Raw genomic sequence first — 18,297 nt, 5'->3', positions numbered from 1 at the left:
GGCGGGATCCCGGACCTCCAGCGAGCGCCGCTCCGTATCGGCGACGGACGAACCGGAACCTCCGCTGACCGTTGCGGCTCCCACCGGAGCCTCTTGACTCGAAGGTAGGTCCAGACACCGGCGGATCCAATCCTCTCCTCCGTCCTCTCCCGCTCTCTCAATCAGCCGACGAAGCAGGCTCATTCTTCCGGCCTCAGAAGACGCTGTTTGCTCAAAGAAGAACACCACAGCTCCAAGTCTTCTGAGGCGAATGAGCCTGGACTGGACGGAACCCGCTTTAAATAGCCCAGAACGGGCTATAATCCAACAGGTTCCGACCAGTTTAAACTAGATCTTCCCGGGCTTTCTGACCAGAAGCCCAGGAGGGTCATTCAAAGTTCAAAAAAGCCCGCCAGGTTCCCTCAGAGAGAGGTCACCTGGAGGGCAAGTTACTAAATTTAAACTGACCCTTCCCGGGCAAACTACTCAGCCCAGGAAAGGTCACCCAGAGGCCACTGGCCATTCTCCTCACAGGAGGAAGGGGGGAGAACAAACCCCCCCCCCCTTCCCCAGGAAGAACCACTGTTCCCCGTCGCTCTCCCATGGAGAAAAGGGGGGTAAAATTGCCCCCTTTTCTTGTCATTTCTTTAAACTCACATTCCCCATATAACTGTCTGGGCAAAGGAGTAGATACTCACCTTTCCACAGCTTTTACTATTGAACCCTATTCCATTGAAAACAATTAGCCGCCTCAAATTTGTGCAGAAATCAACACACCCAGGACTGTCCATCCCCTGGTCCCTTACTGCATTCATTGGTTCTTCCTGCAAGCTCCATGTCACTACTGGGTCCTGTATTGTTCTTTTTTTCCCCAGTGACATTTCTTTGGGGGAATTTAATTATTGTGACAGGGACACTTTAAATGTAGGTTTGGGTTCAAGTTTTTATTTTATGCTGAAAAGAGATATGATAAAACATACAGCGCATTCACTGTATATAATGTGACATTATTATTATTATTATTACCGTTGCTGTGCAAGTTTCTTCCTGCCTTGCTGATTTACATTGGGGTAGATTCAGGTAGCCTTGCCCATTTTTTACGGAGGCGCAGCGCACCGTTTTGCCGCTGCGCCTCCGTAAATTTCCTGCGCTACGCTTGATTCACGGAGCAGTAGCTCCGTAGGGGGCGTGGATCATTTAAATTAGGCACGTTCCCGCGCCGAGCGTAGTGCGCATGCTCCGTCGGGAAACTTTCCCGACGTGCATTGCGGTAAATGACGTCGCAAGGACGTCATTTGCTTCAAAGTGAACGTGAATGGCGTCCAGCGCCATTCACGATTCACTTACGCAAACAAAACAAACGCGGGAACGACGGGTATACGTAGCATTGGCTGCCCCTGCTAATAGCAGGGGCAGCCTTACGCAAAAACCGACGTACGCAAATGACGTAAACTGCGTACGCAGGGCTCGCGTAGGGTTGTGAATCGGCGTTAGTATGCAATTTGCATACTCTACGCTGACCACTACGGGAACGCCCCCCTAGCGGCCATCGTAAGAATGCAGCCTACGATATGACTGGCATAAGAGCCTTATGCTAGTCATATCTTAGGCTGCAGTCGGCGTAACGAGGTTCCTGAATCAGGAGCATTCGAAACGCCGGCGCAAGTAAGCAATTGCGCTGCGTAACTATGGTAACGCAGACGCAATTGCTTTTTGAATCTGGGCCATTGATTTCATTCAGCACTGATATGTGATGACATGCGTTTTGTGATAAACACCAAAGCAGGTCACTGCTAAAGCACATAACACAGTAGTGCAGTGATGTACAGTGCATCCTAGGGCACCACAGGTCACCACAGGTCACTGCAGTGCAATCTTACTGCGCTTTTATACAAAGACATGGTATAGTTAAAGTGTATGAAATATATTGCAGATTACCATTTCTTATATGTGGTGGCTGCCTTTGTATTTTTTTAATACTTTTTTTTCTTGTATTTACACCTGGGGATCCAAGCCAATAGCACACTTCCTGTTGCTGTGAGGGGGGAAATTAAAGCCTGGTTCACACCTATGCAGGTTGCAGTTTGCATATTTCCAGGTGCATTTTGCATTTTTCAATACATGTTTTTGATCTATTGAAGTCTCTGGAACCAAAAAACAGAAAAAAAGTCCCTGGCCTTTTCCATAAAATGCACAGATGTGAACAAAACCCATAGAAAACCATGTTAAATGGACTGTAGCGTGTTTCTGCAAAACTGAAAAAGCACAAAAAAATGCATAGTTGCGAACTAGGCCCAAGGCTGGATTCACACCCAGGCATTTTTAGTGCTTTTTGTATTTTGCAGATTTGCACTACAGTCCATTTACCATGGTTTCCTATGGAACACGTTCTGTAGTGCAAATCTGCAAAAAGCACTAACAATGCATAGGTGTGAATCCAGCCTAAGGCCCCTTTCACATTGAGGCGTTTTTCATGCGGTACAGCGCTAAAAATAGCGCTGCTATACCGCATGAAAAATCATGCCCTGCAGGCTTCAATGTGAAAGCCCTAAGGCTTTCATACTGAAGCGGTGCGGTAGCAGGAACGCTACAAAAGTCCTGCTAGCCGCATCTTTACTGCGGTATAGGAGCGGTGTGTTCACCGCTCCTATATCGCGCCTTCCCATTGAAATCAATGGGAAACCGCGGTATTAACCCTTTTTCGGCCCGCTAGCGGGGGTTAAAACCTCACCGCTAGCACCCGAATATCGCGGTAAATACGACGGTATAGCGGCGCTACAAATAGCGCGGCTATACCGTCACCGCGGCTCCACGCCTCAATGTGAAAGAGGTCGAAGGCTCAATTCACACTAATGCGTTTTTTGGTGCATTTTGCAGAAAAGCAGGGAAATTTTTTAACATGGGTTCCTATGGAACATGTTCACATCAATGCTTTTTTGTGCCTCTGCGTTTTTGGAAAGGGTCGGGACTTTTTTCCCTGCAAAAAGCAGCGTTTTGCATGTAATAGAATTCAAAGTACCGCGTTTTTACTGCGATTTTGCCACGATTTGCGTTTTGTTTTTTTTTAACCTGTTTATAGCTGTTTGTTAAAGGAAATTTTTAAAAAATTTAAATTGCTGGCTAGAAAAAAAAAACACGCAAATCGCGGTAAAAACGCAGCAAGCACCGCAAAAAGAACTGCAAAAACGCTGAAAAGCAACATGCATAAGTGTGAATCCAGCCTAAAAAGGCCTAAAATAATGTGAACCAGGCCTAAAATAATGTGAAGCAGTCCTAAAATAATGTGAAGCAGTCCTAAAATAATGTGAACCAGGCCTAAAATAATGTGAACCAGGCCTAAAATAATGTGAAGCAGTCCTAAAATAATGTGAACCAGGCCTAAAATAATGTGAACCAGGCCTAAAATATTGGAAACCAGGCCTAAAAATGCAGAGGTGTGAACCAGGCCTAAAATAATGTGAAGCAGGCCTAAAAATGCAGAGGGGTGAGCCAGGCCTTACTATAAAGCTAGAGCACACAGATAGGTAGATTCACAGAAAGTTACGCTGGCGTATCAGTAGATACGCCGTCGTAACTCTAAATCTACGCCGTCGCAAATTTAAGCTTATTCTGGAAACCAGATATGCTTAAATTAGGCTAAGATACGAGCGGCGCAAGTTTCCTACGCCGTCGTATCTTAGGGTGCATATTTACGCTGGCCGCTAGGTGGCGCCTCCGTTGAGTTCGGCGTAGAATATGCAAATGACTAGATACGCCGATTCACAAACGTACGCTTGCCCGTCGCAGTAAAGATACACCGTTTATGTAAGGCGATTCCCAGAGTAAAGTTAGTTGAACAAATAGTTGGCCTAGTCAATGTTAAGTATGGCCGTCGTTCCCGCGTCGAAATTTGAAACATTTACATCGTTTGCGTAAGTCGCCCGTGAATGGGGCTGAACGTCATTTACGTTCACGTCGAAACCAATACGTCCTTGCGGCGTACTTTGGAGCAATGCACACTGGGATATGTACACGGACGGGTCACCACCCATTTACATAAAACACGCCCCCCTCATCCTCATTTGAATTAGGCGCGCTTACGCCTGCCCCATTTACACTACTCCGCCGTAATTTAGGAGGCAAGTGCTTTGTGAATACAGCACTTGCCTCTCTGACTTACGGTGGCGTAGCGTATATGCGATACGCTACGCCGCCTGAAAGATGCGGCAATCTACCTGAATCCAGCTAAGAATCTGGTGCAGCTGTGCATGGTAGCCAATCGGCTTCTAAAGCCGGCCCTACTAAAAAAATAATTTTCTTTTCTAAAATCGTAACTAAGAACTTTCCTTAGAATATCGCACCATTAGTGGGCTGCAGCAACGGCCGATTTTGTGCGGCCATCACATTTTGAGTGATTTTTTTGAAAAACAAACAAATTTCTAATTAATGATGGAAGTATCGTGCGAGAAATATAATCGAAAATGAAATGCTCATGAGCTGTGGCCTGGAAAGAAAAGAAGATTCCCGGCCATGAAAATACTTTTTGGTATCAACATGAGGTGAAATTGAAAGCTTGGTTGGTCGAATTTTAAAATCAATTGGGCACCATCGGATTATAAAACGCACCAAATTTCAGATTTTTAAAGGAAAATTAGTTTGGAATTCGATCATGTATGCCTGCATAACTTTGACAAAAAACCCTGAAAGCTAATTGGTTTATTTGCAGAGCTGCACCAGATTTTGCACTTTCCAGTTATAGTAAATCCCCCCCCCCCCCTTTGTGTCTACACCTAGGCTCCTTTCACACGGGTGGTCCCATAAGATCCAACTGTCAGTTTTTCAGGTGGATTTGAATTGAAGCTCCATGTTAATCTGAGGGAAGGTAGATGTAAACAAAAGTGCATGCATTTATATTTAATTACCTAAAAGCCCATCTAGGTTCTAAAAATATTGGAAAAGGTTTAAAACATTTTCCATTTTTTTTTCCAGACGTAATTCACATGGGTTTACTGATTCATACACCCATGCAAGGGGCGCTCATTACCATGTGGGATGCACAGGTGTTCCATGAAGCCACATGCAGGCAGCCTTTTAAAATCAATGACAGGCTGACAGTTGCACGGATCTCCCAAGTACATCCCAGAATGTACATCGATGCGGGACTAATGCATAAATCAGGACACAGATAGATTGCATTCCAGTGGCGGCCGCTCATAAGGGGCGCAAGGGCACCGGCCCCTAATCTCCATGTGGGGCATCAGACGCATGGATTTCAATTGGGATTTCAATTTTCCTTTTTTTAAATTGTATTTGAAGCACATGATTAGAGCCTGATGCTCTAATTGGCTTCAAAAAAGGTGGGCTCGGGGCGCAGTGCACTGTGCCCCCCGAGCCCATCTACTTGAGTGACATTAGCGAATTAATACTCGCCAATGTCTTCCTGCTTCTCCTCCCAGCCGATTGGCTGGGAGTCCTAGGACCCGATTGGCTGGGAGTCCTAGGACCCGATTGGCTGGGAGTCCTAGGACCCGATTGGCTGGGAGTCCTAGGACCCGATTGGCTGGGAGTCCTAGGACCCGATTGGCTGGGAGTCCTAGGACCCGATTGGCCGGGAGGAGAAGCGACTGCCGGTGTTGTGTCGAATTATGTCCGCCCTATACTGCGCAGTGCTTGCACACTACGGAGCCGCCGAAAGTCTCCGAACATGAACAGCTGTACACGGCGCCTGCGCACAGCAGACGACTTTGTGCCACCTGCTCCCGCACGCTACCGATGCTCGTGCAACTCTACAAGGGGCGGATATATTGTTGATTAAAGCATGTGAGGGGTGGATGCCTACAGAAGAGGCCGTATTTTATAATAATAGCCAGAGCTGATAAGTTGGGGGTGGATTTCTCAATAAACTACACGTGTTTGCAGGGCGTGTTTACACAAATGAAGGGCGGGTTTTTCAATGTTGATGGGCGGGTTTGAGAAATCCACTTTGAACTACAGGTGCCTGAACACTCCTATGTGAACGGCTTCTATTTCATTATATGGCATTTTGTTTCCTGAATGTTTTGGAGCTTTGGGCTCCAAGGTATAAAATTCTCAGGTGTGAATGGTGCCTTGGAGTGTCCACATAGGGGTATTTAAGTGTTTTCCTGGAGTTCAGGCAAGAATCGTACAAACCACACCACTGGAAGCTATCTTGGGGCTTTCTAGATGCTTCTGGATGCATTTTTTCTAATGCACTGGAAATTTGGGGCATGCATAATTAAAACGGTGTTCCAGCCATCGGATCGGGTACTGGGCCGCCATTCCAACTCGGGCCCCGTACACACGGTCGGACCAAACCGATGAGAATGAACCGAAGTTCAGTTTCATTGGACTAAACCGACCGTGTGTATAGGCCATCGGTCTGTTTTACTTCGGTCCAAAATTTTAAAACGTGCTTCAAAACCGAACCGATGGACCGCTGCCCCATCGGACCAAACCGATGGTTAGTACAGAAAAGCATCGGTTCAAAACCCGCGCATGCTCAGAATCAAGTCGACGCATGCTGGGAAGCATTGAACTTCGTTTTATACAGCACGTCATGTGTTTTACGTCACCGCGTTCTGACCCGATCGGATTTTGGACTAGCAGGTGTGTACACATATCAGGCCGTACGGCCACTTTAGAGGTGAACCGATGAAAACGGTCCGACGGACCAGTCACATCGGTTTGGTCCGACCGTGTGTACAAGGCCTAAGGGAAAGCGGCAGTGGAGACTTGCGGCTTCACTGCTGGTTTTCTATTGTGCATGCACAAGTCGCGCGCCGCTTTGTGAATGGCCAGCTTGTCTTCTGGGGGACACACAGGTCCCAGAAGACGAGGGAGCTCGCCACAGAAGAGGACGTAAGGTATTGGGCCACAGCCCGGCTGGATCGGAAGTACACTCGGCACTTCCAAAAAGGTATGTTAGAAAAAAAAAATGTAATATCCAAAAACGAGGGGTTGAGAGGTGGCCTTTTGTTTAAGACCACCTCTCAAAAATGGGTGGAACTCCGCTTTAAGATGGCCATATCATTTTTTTTTTTCCAGTTACTGATTTTTCCTATATTAGACCCAAATTACATCATATCACGGCCATAAATCACTCCCAAATCCTGTCAGCCTTTGATCATGGCATTCAGAAATTCATGTACAATGTACCGGAATCTCAACCTTATCAATATGTTAGGCTGGCCATACATTATACAATTTTCTTGTTCAATTTCTTTTTTGATTTATGTAGTGCACGTGCCTGTCTGATTGCATACAAATTGAAAGTAAGTATTTAGGTTTGACCTCATGTTATATGGTTTTGGTGAATCTAAAGGAAAATTGTATAATGTGTGGCCAGCCTTAGCCTGATGGTACAGGTTCAAGAATGAAATTGTGAAAATAACGCTGTCTAATATGCTTAAACACGTATCTATCCTGGATTAATAATCTGCTTTGCTGGGTAAATAGAATTTGCTGGGTTGAACACAGCTGATTTTACATTTGTTGGATTTATCAATACAAGCTGTCCAGAAAAATCAACTGTTCTTCCAAATTCGAAATAAGGACCCAGACAGATTTGTCTAGTAAATGCCTCTAGATTGACGTATCAGGAATACATTATACAGTAGTAGAATAATAGATACTGATTTTTTTGTGTGAACGGTAGCATTTAATATCTTTAGTTTTATATTTATGCACTCATAAATATCAATTTTTATCGTTTTTTCCTGCATTAGTAAATGCTGTATTCATCCAGTTTTACTTCCCCTGTATGTATTATACATACAGTATAAAGGAGTTAATCTGACGTGTTAAAAGCGTTTGTCTAGTCAGCAGAATTATTTGCTCTATCCGGGAAGCTAATCTATTTATTTTTTCAGTGACAGAAGATCGACAAAAGCTGACACCTCCTTGACATGCTTTTTATTAAAGTGGACCTGAATTTAAAAAGTGAAGATGTGCCATGTTATAAGGAACTTCATTTTCCCTAAGCAATATCCTGAAAGATTTTATCTTTCATCCTAAATTCCTCATAAAAATTAGCAGTGCACTTCTGTCCCCACAGCTTCATAGTCATATATGTTGTATGAGAGGCACTGCTGCCTGGAACTGCTAGTCTCATGGGATTTGGTGATGTCACTACTATGCTGCTCATTGTTCTCCTTGCTGAAGTGAAATCTGTACCTGAGGACCTGCACTGTGCAACTCCCTGCTTCTACTTTATTCATTGTGTGGCTATGTGCATTGTATACCACTCCATAGTTGTGCTACCTCTTAAAGCGGAGGTTCACCCAAATAACATCTATATCAGACCAACTTCTTTATACTTCTAACGCTTTACATACCATATAATCTATATTTGCAATCTGGCTTCCGGGTACTTCTCCCCGCGGGAGTAGGCGTTTCTATGCTGAGGAGGAATGTCCTCTGGGAGGTCGCCCAGATGATTGACGTCCTTTCAGAAAAAGTAGGCGAGTCACGGCGTTTCCGAAAGACACCGAACATGAAGAAGCTCTATACGGCGCCTGCGCAGTCAGCTCTACGTGGCTCCTAGTCGGTGCTCAGGCGCCGTATAGAGCCGACTTGCAGCTCTACATATTCGGCTTCTTTCGGAAACGCCGTGACTCGCCTACGCAATACGGGGGGGGGGGGGCCTTATCTGCCAGGGGGAACTTTTTCTGAAAGGACGTCAATCATCCCTGAGGACGTTCCTCAGCATAGAAACACCTACTCCCGCGGGGAGAAGTAGCCGGAAGCCATATTGCAAATATAGATTATACGGTACGTACAGCGTAAAAAAAAAAAAATGCGGACTGTACATGTTAGAAGTATAAGGAAGTTGGTCTGATATAGATGTTATTTGGGTGAACCTCCGCTTTAAATATTCCCCTACTAGTTATCAGATCTGTAGTCATCAGGGGGCAAATCTGACATGAGCCTTGCTCCTCTATTGAGATGGCCATTACACATAGACACAGTGCAGGCAATAAAAGTCAGTAAAACTGGGTAAAGAATAGCTCCAGTAAGCCCAAGTCAATGCTGGTGACTAGTCCTTTGCCTTCTGGCTTTCCTTTTTTGGCACAATTTCCACAGTTCATGTCCTCTTTAAAGCTGACCTCCTCTTTTATATAAAACACTGCAAAGCACAGACTGACTGAATTGTCACGTGCAGTTCAGTATTAGGCCCAGTTTTGCCAACCGTCAGTATTTTTCTCCTGCCTGTAAATATCAGTGACAGAAAAAAGTTAACAGTTAAAAATATGGCTGTGATGCTCGGTGAGCTGGCCGAGACCATACGCGTGCCTGCTACAGTGTGTTCGGGCGGAGCATGTCCTGTGATGTTGTGGTGCAAGGGAGCCGAGTGGAGCGGCCAGAGATGAGTGTGTGGGTCCGCGGGAGAGGGACCCTCAGGGTTCTTTGGACTGAAGGGACCACCTGGCGTAGAGAGAGACTGTCACTGCGACTCATGAGGGAACGTGTCGTGTCGGTGAGGTGTCATCATTAACTGTGCTGCTGTACACTGCTGTCAGTGTCACTGTGAGAGTCAATTCTAATTTCTTACCCTCCTGAATCCTGTCCCTGAGCTACTTATTATATATAAAAAAAAAAAAATAAGAAATATGTTTTTTTGCCTTAATATCTTACCTTAACCACTTGCCGACCGCCCACCGTCGTTATACGTCCTCACTTTAGAGATGAATATCTCGGTAACGGTAGCAGCTGCTGCCACAATCGAGATATTCATCTCTTCTGTGGGCGGCCGTGTTAACGATAATGGCGGTCTCCGCGGCAAATTCGCAGCGAGATCGCCGTTATCGGTGGCGGGAGAGGGGCCCCCCCCCTCCCGCCGCTCTCCCGCGCCCTCCGCCGCTTACCGGAGCTGTCGGTAGCGGCGGAGGAGATCGTGACCATCCGGCAGCTGAGCGGGGACGAGACTGAAGGAAAAATCTCCTTCGCCCGTCCCCATAGCTCCGCTGGGCGGAAGTGACGTCAAAACGTCAGTCCCGCCCAGCGTCTTAAAGAAACATTTTTTTTTTTTTGTCATTTGAAAAAATGACATTTCCAAATTTTTTTTTTTTTTTTTGCATTTAAGCCCAAATATGAGATCTGGGGTCTTTTTGACCCCAGATCTCATATTTAAGAGGACCTGTCATGCTTTTTTTTTTTCAGTGTTAAAAATTCTAAAATAAATAAAAATAAATGCGAAAAGCAAAAAAATATTTTTTTAAAGCGCCCCGTCCCGACGAGCTCGCGCGTAGAATCGAACGTATATGCGAGTAGCGCCGACATATGAAAACGGTATTCAAACCACACAAGTGAGGTATCGCCGCGATCGTTAGAGCGAGAGCATTAATTTTAGCCTTAGGCCTACTCTGTAACTCAAAAAATGCAACCTGTAGAATTTTTTAAACGTCGCCTATCAAGATTTTTAAGGGTAAAAGTTTGACGCCATGCCACGAGCGGGCGCAATTTTTAAGCGTGACATGTTGGGTATCATTTTACTCGGCGTAACATTATCTTTCACAATATATAAAAAAATTGGGCCAAATTTATTGTTGTCTTATTTTTTCATTTAAAAAAGTGAATTTTTTCCAAAAAAAGTGCGCTTGTAAGACCGCTGCACAAATACGGTGTGACAAAAAGTATTGCAATGACTTCCATTTTATTCTCTAGGGTGTTAGAAAAAAAAATATATAATGTTTGGGGGTTTTAAGTAATTTTCTAGCAAAAAAAAATGGTTTTGTCTCGTAAACACCGACTCTGAAAAACAGGCCCGGGGCTAAAGTGGTTAAATCACTTTGCTAATTGCATATTGTACTTGTTTGTAGCCTGAATTCTGAAATTTGTACTTAAACTGTAACTTTGTAACTTTTGAAAATGCCAGTAAAAACTTGATGTCTTGTCAGTAAATTTCAATCTGGTAGGTTGGCAACACTGATTAGGCACACTGGACGTTTTGCTAACACTCTCCCTCCTTTCCTTTTGGCAGGAGTGCTTTTGCATAAAAAAAAGCTTGACACTTGAGTAATAATTTGTTTCTGCCCAATGAAATGAGTTAATGCTCAAGTACAAAACCTAGCGCTTAGGCATGTTTAGACGCACTTACATGTGTTTAGGCACGTCAGGTTTTTTTTTGTTGCTGCTCCTGAATGCACTGGCTTTGTTTTTGTTTCCTGCCTCTAAATTCCTCTAATCACTTATGTGTTTATAAGCAGGAAAAAAACGCACCTAGGAGCAGCAGAAAAAATGTCCTGTCTGCATGAGGTCTTGTACCATAGTACAGTGGCGGCTGGTGGGTTTCTTGTTGGGGGGGGGCAGCAAATAACCACCAACCCCCCCCCCCAGCGTGGCACTAACAACTACACCCCCCCCCCCCATGCGTGCATCTGCCGGTTGGACCAGCACTTACCTGGATAGATAGATCCAGATAGATGGGGGTGTCGCCCAGCGCAGCGGGGTGCGGGCAGCGGCTGCAGGCTGGCAGGTGCGGGGTCTGGGCAGCAGCTCCAGGCTAGCGGGTGTGGGGTCCGGGCAGCAGCTCCAGGCCGGCGGGCTTCCTCTCTGGCTCCAGTGGCTTCCTCCCTGGCGCCATGTCAGGCATGTAATAGGATCGCCTGATGTTTTGGCCAATCGGCAAACTGGTCTCACACCTGCTGCCTGATTAGCGGGGAGAATATTGAATATTGAAAATGTATTCGCTGTCGTCACACAACTGGGTGGGATCGGGACACAGTGCTCTGCCCCCCTATTTTGAGGCCTATTATAGTCTCTGGCCCGGATTCAGATAGAGATATGACGGCGTATCTCCTGATACGCTATTGTATCTCTGAGTTCCGTCCGTCGTATCTATACGCCTGATTCATAGAATCAGGTTCCACATAGATCTCCCTAAGATCCGACAGGTGTAAGTGACTTACACCGTCGGATCTTAGGCTGCAATTCCAGGCCGGCCGCAAGGAATGTGCAAAAGAGGAGTTCCGCCGATTCAGAAACGAACGCCCGCCCGGCGCTTTTTTTTACGTCGTTTGCGTTCGGCTTTTTCCGGCAGATAGTTACCCCTGCTATATGCGGCATATCCTATGTTAAGTATGGCCGTAGTTCCCGGGTCAAATTTTGAATTTTGTACGCCGTTTGCGTAAGTCGGTCGCGAATACGGATGGACGTAATTTACGTTCACGTCGAAACCAATGACGTCCTAGCGACGTCATTTGGAGCAATGCACGCTGGGAAATTTAGCCGGCGGCGCATGCGCAGTACGATCGGCGCGGGGACGCGCCTGATTTAAATAGTAAACTCCCCCTAGCCGCGGAATTTGAATTCCGCCGGGGGATTTACGATCCGCCGGCGCAACTTTAAAGGCAAGTGCTTTCTGAATACAGCACTTGCCTCAAAAACTTGCGGATCGTAAATCAGATAGATTACGCGGATCTAAAGATCCGCTAATCTATCTGAATCTAGCCCCCTGGCTGTAATTTTGTGCTTCAAAAAACAGGCCGCCACTGCCATAGTAGAAATTGTATTGCTGAGATTTCACTTGAATCATAATGTGTGTATATATGATAACAATCTAGCAAATAACTAAACAATAACCATCGAAAAAAACGGAAAGGATACAATGATGCAATCAATAATAATATCGGGAGTTTACTCTAAATGTCTCTCTCAAAGCAACTAAATACAGATTGGGATCCACAACCTTGCAGCTGTCTCTGAACTGGGAAATCCTTTATATACACTTTTATATAAAAAGAGAGAGCACCACCATAGTGTAAGATCCTCAGTAAAACTTTTATTACTGTATCGTATTCACAAACAAAAAAACAAACTTGATTTAAATGCATATTTTTATAGATTACATGTGATTATGTGTTTATATCTATTTTTTTGTGCGTACAATACAATAATAAATTAAAGTTTTATTGAGGATCTTCCACTCTTCCGGTGCACTGTCCTTCTTTTTTTTACATTGCAATCTAGCAATTTTATAGTGCAAACCATCTGGTGTTGCATGCCAGTCTTGGACCTTGCCCCACTCTTACATGCTCGGAACAACCATGGACAACTTCCTCCATCCTTCATATTGCAGGGCTTGGTTCCTGACTGACCTTTTCCCTGGTCTAAGCACTGTCTCATGGGAGAATGGGGGGATATGGCGTGGGAACAAGTCCAGCTGTATGCATATAGTGACTTACTGAAAGTATATACAGTATTTGGAAAGAATTGGGGGGCAGCAGTGGCAGATCAGGCAAATGGGGTACAGTGAGACCAGACTATTTTTGTTGCCTGTTGTACAGAGTATGTGTTTGTCAGTGCAGAATACAGATTTAACTTTACATACAACATATCTAGTCTTGTTAGTTCAGCAGGTATGATGGATTTTCTATTCGTAAACATTTACTTTTCCAGGTTCTAATTTTTTTTATTTTATTTTTTACAGTGAAAGGTGATTATGTGTTCAGGGACTATGAATTATATGTGTGAGGATTGTTACCATTACACTGTTTAATTTTCATAGTATTTATTTAAAGTCATTCTATTTATTTTATTTCGTAGACTGGTGTTCGGTACTTTATATCCAGCATATTCATCATACAAAGCTGTGAAGACAAAAAATGTGAAAGAATATGTAAGTTGCAATCAATATTACTTAGTTTTTCTTTCTCTCTTTCTCTCTTTCTTTCTCTCTCATATTCTCTCTCTCATTCTCTCTCTCTCTCTCATTCTCTCTCTCTCTCATTCTCTCTCTCTCATTCTCTCTCTCTCATTCTCTCTCTCTCTCTCATTCTCTCTCTCTCTCATTTTCTCTCTCTCATTCTCTCTCTCTCATTCTCTCTCTCTCATTCTCTCTCATTCTCTCTCTCTCATTCTCATTCTCTCTCTCTCATTCTCTCTCTCTCTCTCTCTCTCTCTCTCTCTCTCTCATTCTCTCTCTCTCTCATTTTCTCTCTCTCATTCTCTCTCTCTCATTCTCTCTCTCTCATTCTCTCTCATTCTCTCTCTCTCATTCTCATTCTCTCTCTCTCATTCTCTCTCTCTCTCTCATTCTCTCTCTCTCATTCTCTCTCTCTCTCTCTCTCTCATTCTCTCTCTCTCATTCTCTCTCTCTCATTCTCTCTCTCTCATTCTCTCTCTCTCATTCTCTCTCTCTCATTCTCTCTCTCTCATTCTCTCTCTCTCATTCTCTCTCTCTCTCTCTCTCATTCTCTCTCTCTCTCTCTCTCTCTCATTCTCTCTCTCTCTCTCATTCTCTCTCTCTCTCTCTCATTCTCTCTCTCTCATTCTCTCTCTCTCTCATTCTCTCTCTCATTCTCTCTCTCTCATTCTCTCTCTCTCATTCTCATTCTCTCTCTCTCATTCTCATTCTCTCTCATTCTCTCTCTCTCTCATTCTCTCTCTCTCTCTCTCATTCTCTCTCTCTCTCTCTCTCTCTCTCATTCTCTCTCTCTCTCATTCTCTCTCTCTCTCTCTCTCTCATTCTCTCTCTCTCTCATTCTCTCTCTCTCTCATTCTCTCTCTCTCTCATTCTCTCTCTCTCTCATTCTCTCTCTCTCATTCTCTCTCTCATTCTCATTCTCTCTCTCTCTCTCTCTCTCTCTCTCTCATTCTCTCTCTCATTCTCATTCTCTCTCTCTCTCTCTCTCTCTCTCTCTCTCATTCTCTCTCTCTCTCATTCTCTCTCTCTCTCATTCTCTCTCTCTCTCCTCCTCTCTCCCCCCTCCCTCCCTCTTTCTTTCTCTCTTTCTCTTTTTTTAATGCCACCATTATTTTCCAGCACTGCATTAACCCTCTTGGGTATGGAGTTCACCAGAGCTTCACAGGTTGCCACTCAATCCATTTTGCACTCCTGTGACACGTTTTTAGCTCTGAAGTCCGCTCTGTGCTGAGGTCACTGGAATCAGTCCAGGCACCGTGTCATCACGACAATGAAGTCTGGATCCACCAGGGGCTTGGACTGATGCCTGTCTCAGCCTCTCAGCGAGCCACTGAGAGCCTGAGCCAGCTGCTCCCCGCCCCTCCACAGCACAGCACTCCAGTGAGCGAGGAGGATTAAAGTAGGAGAGCTTCTTACTGACAGGCAGCAGCCCGCTGCTCAGGGCTCAGTGTAGAAGCGCTGGGGGACAGATGCAGCATCAGTCCGATGTTGCATCCACCTAGGTAACTATGGTATGATGGGGAAAAAAAAAAAAAAAACAACAACATACTTCTCTTTAAAGTACCTAGAGAACTCCAAGGAAGGAGTTCCTTGTTACATCACTGCCCATATATGGAGTTATACCTTAGATTCCTTCCCCAGAGTTTCTTGGGCACATAGAAATGTGCCAATGATTGGAGCTTCATTGATGCTTAAAGTGGAAGTCCAGTTAAACACTAACTATACTGAAACCTGCTTTCGCTCCCGTTCTACGCCTATTCTAACTACCCTGTAAAACAAAGATATGTATACTTACCTATTCTGAAGATGCTCTGGTCACATGATCGGTTCCCAGTGCCGGCTTAAGTGAAGAGGGGGGACAGCCAACAACAGATGCTCCATAGTAAGCCTATGGTTGACGTATTTGCCCGGGCTCTGCAGCTGTTATCGGCAATATTTCCTTTTTTTTTTGCTGAAGCTGACGCTGGAGAGATCATGTGACTGGACCGAAGCACCCTCAGTATTGGGTATAGACATCTTTCCTTTACAGGGTAGTTAGAATAGGGCTAAGAATGGAGGTGAGAGGATAGGATTCAATTCGATTCTCACTTTATACTGAGCTCTACCAGATAAGATGACACCTTTGGACATTGATAGAACCTGAAAGGAAATTATTAGTTAATAATAATGAATAAGGGCCCTTTCACACGGTCGGACCGTTCAGGTCCGCCTGTCAGTTTTGACGGCGGACCTGAATGGCCACTCCATGCAATCCTATGGAGCGTTGGATGTCAGCGGAGACATGTCCGCTGACATCCGACCCGAACATGCCAAAATCGGACAGATGGCGATACGTCCCCATCCGTCCGTGGCGGATCGGGTGAGATCTTATGAAAACGGATATGCTCTCCGTTTTCATCACATCTCTCCATAGGAAACGGCGGCGCTGCACAAGCCCCTCCCCGCTCAGTGAGCAGAGAGGGACTTGTCATCCGCCGGCTCAGCAGAGATCAACGGAGAGACCTCCCGCTGAGCTGGTGGGAGCTGGCGGATTCCGTAGCGACAGAGTCCGCCTGGTGTGGAAGAGGCCTAAAAGATTAATAAACAAGTAGGTGTTTTATTTCCATTTACCTACTTACCCTGACGCAAGTGAACTGGTTAGTTGTCTGTTAAGAGCAGTTCCCCAGGGAACGGCCAATCACCTACTTGCCCCCCATGGGCCGTCCTGGGCACCAGGATGTCTGAAGAATCTGTCAGCATCGGGTGCCAGTGCTTTGGAAGTGGGACTTTTGGCATTTGGCCGAGTCGTGCATGCTAAATTCTCCATTACTAAAAGATACCAGACTGGTTAGTTCTAGGTAGGAGGTAGCATGCTGTTTTTTTCTGTATTTTTATTTGTTTATATTGGCATGATCTACTGTAATTTTATATGTGGCAATATGTCTCAAAGGTGTGAAATATTATACCTATACACCTGTTACAGGCACAAATGGAAAAGAAAAAGCCCAGATAAAGCGTTTCACATACCTAACATATTTTTGCATTATATTTAAAGAGTTGTGTTTCAGGCTTTAACACTAAATGGATTACTAAGTCTCCCATGTATTGTAGAAAAAATATGATAAAGGAGTAAAACAAACCACATGTACCATACATTTATATCAAGGTAGTACTTTAGTAGCACCTTAAAGTGGAAGTCCAGGCTAAAACTAAAATCCCTGCATTTATAGCCACCAACATTCTAACACTAACCTCTCTCTAGTCCTGAAAAAAAAAATCTGTATACCGTGTTTCCCCGAAAATAAGCCCGGGTCTTATATTAATTTTGGCAACAAAAGACACAGTAGGGCTTATTTTTGGGGTAGGTCTTACCATGTAATGTGCTCTCCTCTCTTCCCCTCTCTCGACCTGCCTGTTAGGAATCCCCAGTGTGAACTTAGTTAAAATGCTTGTAAAATCTTGTAATCCACTCTATTACTGTAGTATATAATGTACAATGTGTGTATTTCCGTAATATAATTGTGCCAAATACCTTCCTTATAGCACTGCTCTGCGCTTTTGTGACCTGCCGGAGCTCTCTTCCCTGCATTTATGTTACAGAAACACACACATTGTACATTGTGTACTACTGTAATAGAGTGGGTTATAGCATTTTAAACTAGGGCTTATTTTCGGGGTAGGGCTTATATTGCAGTCCTCCTGGAAAATTACGCTAGGTCTTATTTTAGGGGTAGGTTTTATTTTCAGGGAAACAGGGTACATACCTTTTCTGAAGCCGATCTCCAGCGTTGGAAGCTCTGCAGAGGACACGGCCGACAACGGCTGTGAAAAATGAATGGGAAGTGACATCACCCATAGAGTTACTATGAGGCTTCCGTTGACAGACGTGTCCTCTGACCCGCCTACACAGCGAAGCTGCGGCTGACGGCTCAGCATGGGATCAGACCTTCCGCCGCTGGAGATCGGGGCTGAGCGGCTTCCAAAAAGGTATGCATACTGATTTTTTCTATTCAGAGCTAGAGAGGTTAGTGTCTATAGATGCAGGGATTGTAGTTTTAGCATGGACTTCCACTTTAAAGCAAACCTGTATACATAAAAAAATTACCAGTCTACCCGGTCTGAGAGCTAGCCACTCCAAACTCCACTGATGCTCCTGCATTGATACCAGCAATCACACAACAGTGCTGAGATCTGACAATTGGTCGTCTAGAGCCCAAGCACTACATTTGGGGAAACAGAAGTATAGAGTATAGAGTAAGAATTGTGAAAGCTACAACAAAATGTCTCCCTCACGCACACTGCCATGTAATATTGTAAGCTCCTCTTAGTAAAAAATGGCTTCAGCTTGGTCTCCTACCCATGGGAGAACATGTTTTGCCCAGTAAGAGCTTAATCGTAGAGGCCTCTACAATTAAGCCCCTACTGGGCGAAACATGCAAAAGAGGTTTTTCCATGTGTAGGAAACCAAGCTGAAGACATTTTTTACTAAGAGGAGCTCACTTTATGCCTTGGCAGTGTGTGGACAAGTGCCATTTTGTTTTAGTCCTCAATATGCCTGACTAGCAAGTATTTAAATCGACCAGCACCTGCAAACACTATGACCTGCCAGCTGGGATAACAGATTGGGCCATTTGAGAGGTATCTATGTTATTTGGTCTTTGGTCTACAGAGTTGTGAGAGCATCTTAAAGTGGAGTT

General features: G+C 44.8%; 1 protein-coding gene across 1 annotated transcript in view; it reads left to right on the top strand.

Annotated features, from left to right (window-relative positions):
- REEP2 (receptor accessory protein 2) overlaps nucleotides 1–18,297 on the top strand; it is a 48,206-nt gene that overhangs the window by 10,574 nt on the left and 19,335 nt on the right. Inside the window, exon 2 of the mRNA XM_040344343.1 lies at nucleotides 13,522–13,594. Coding sequence (XP_040200277.1) covers nucleotides 13,522–13,594 — 73 coding nt within the window. The remainder of the gene's footprint in view (nucleotides 1–13,521; nucleotides 13,595–18,297) is intronic.

This window comes from Rana temporaria, chromosome 3 (genome assembly GCF_905171775.1).
Source record: "Rana temporaria chromosome 3, aRanTem1.1, whole genome shotgun sequence".
Classification (NCBI taxonomy): Eukaryota; Metazoa; Chordata; class Amphibia; order Anura; family Ranidae; genus Rana; species Rana temporaria.
The sequence above is the reverse complement of the archived record's forward strand: the minus strand, read 5'-3'. Positions and strand labels throughout refer to the sequence as shown.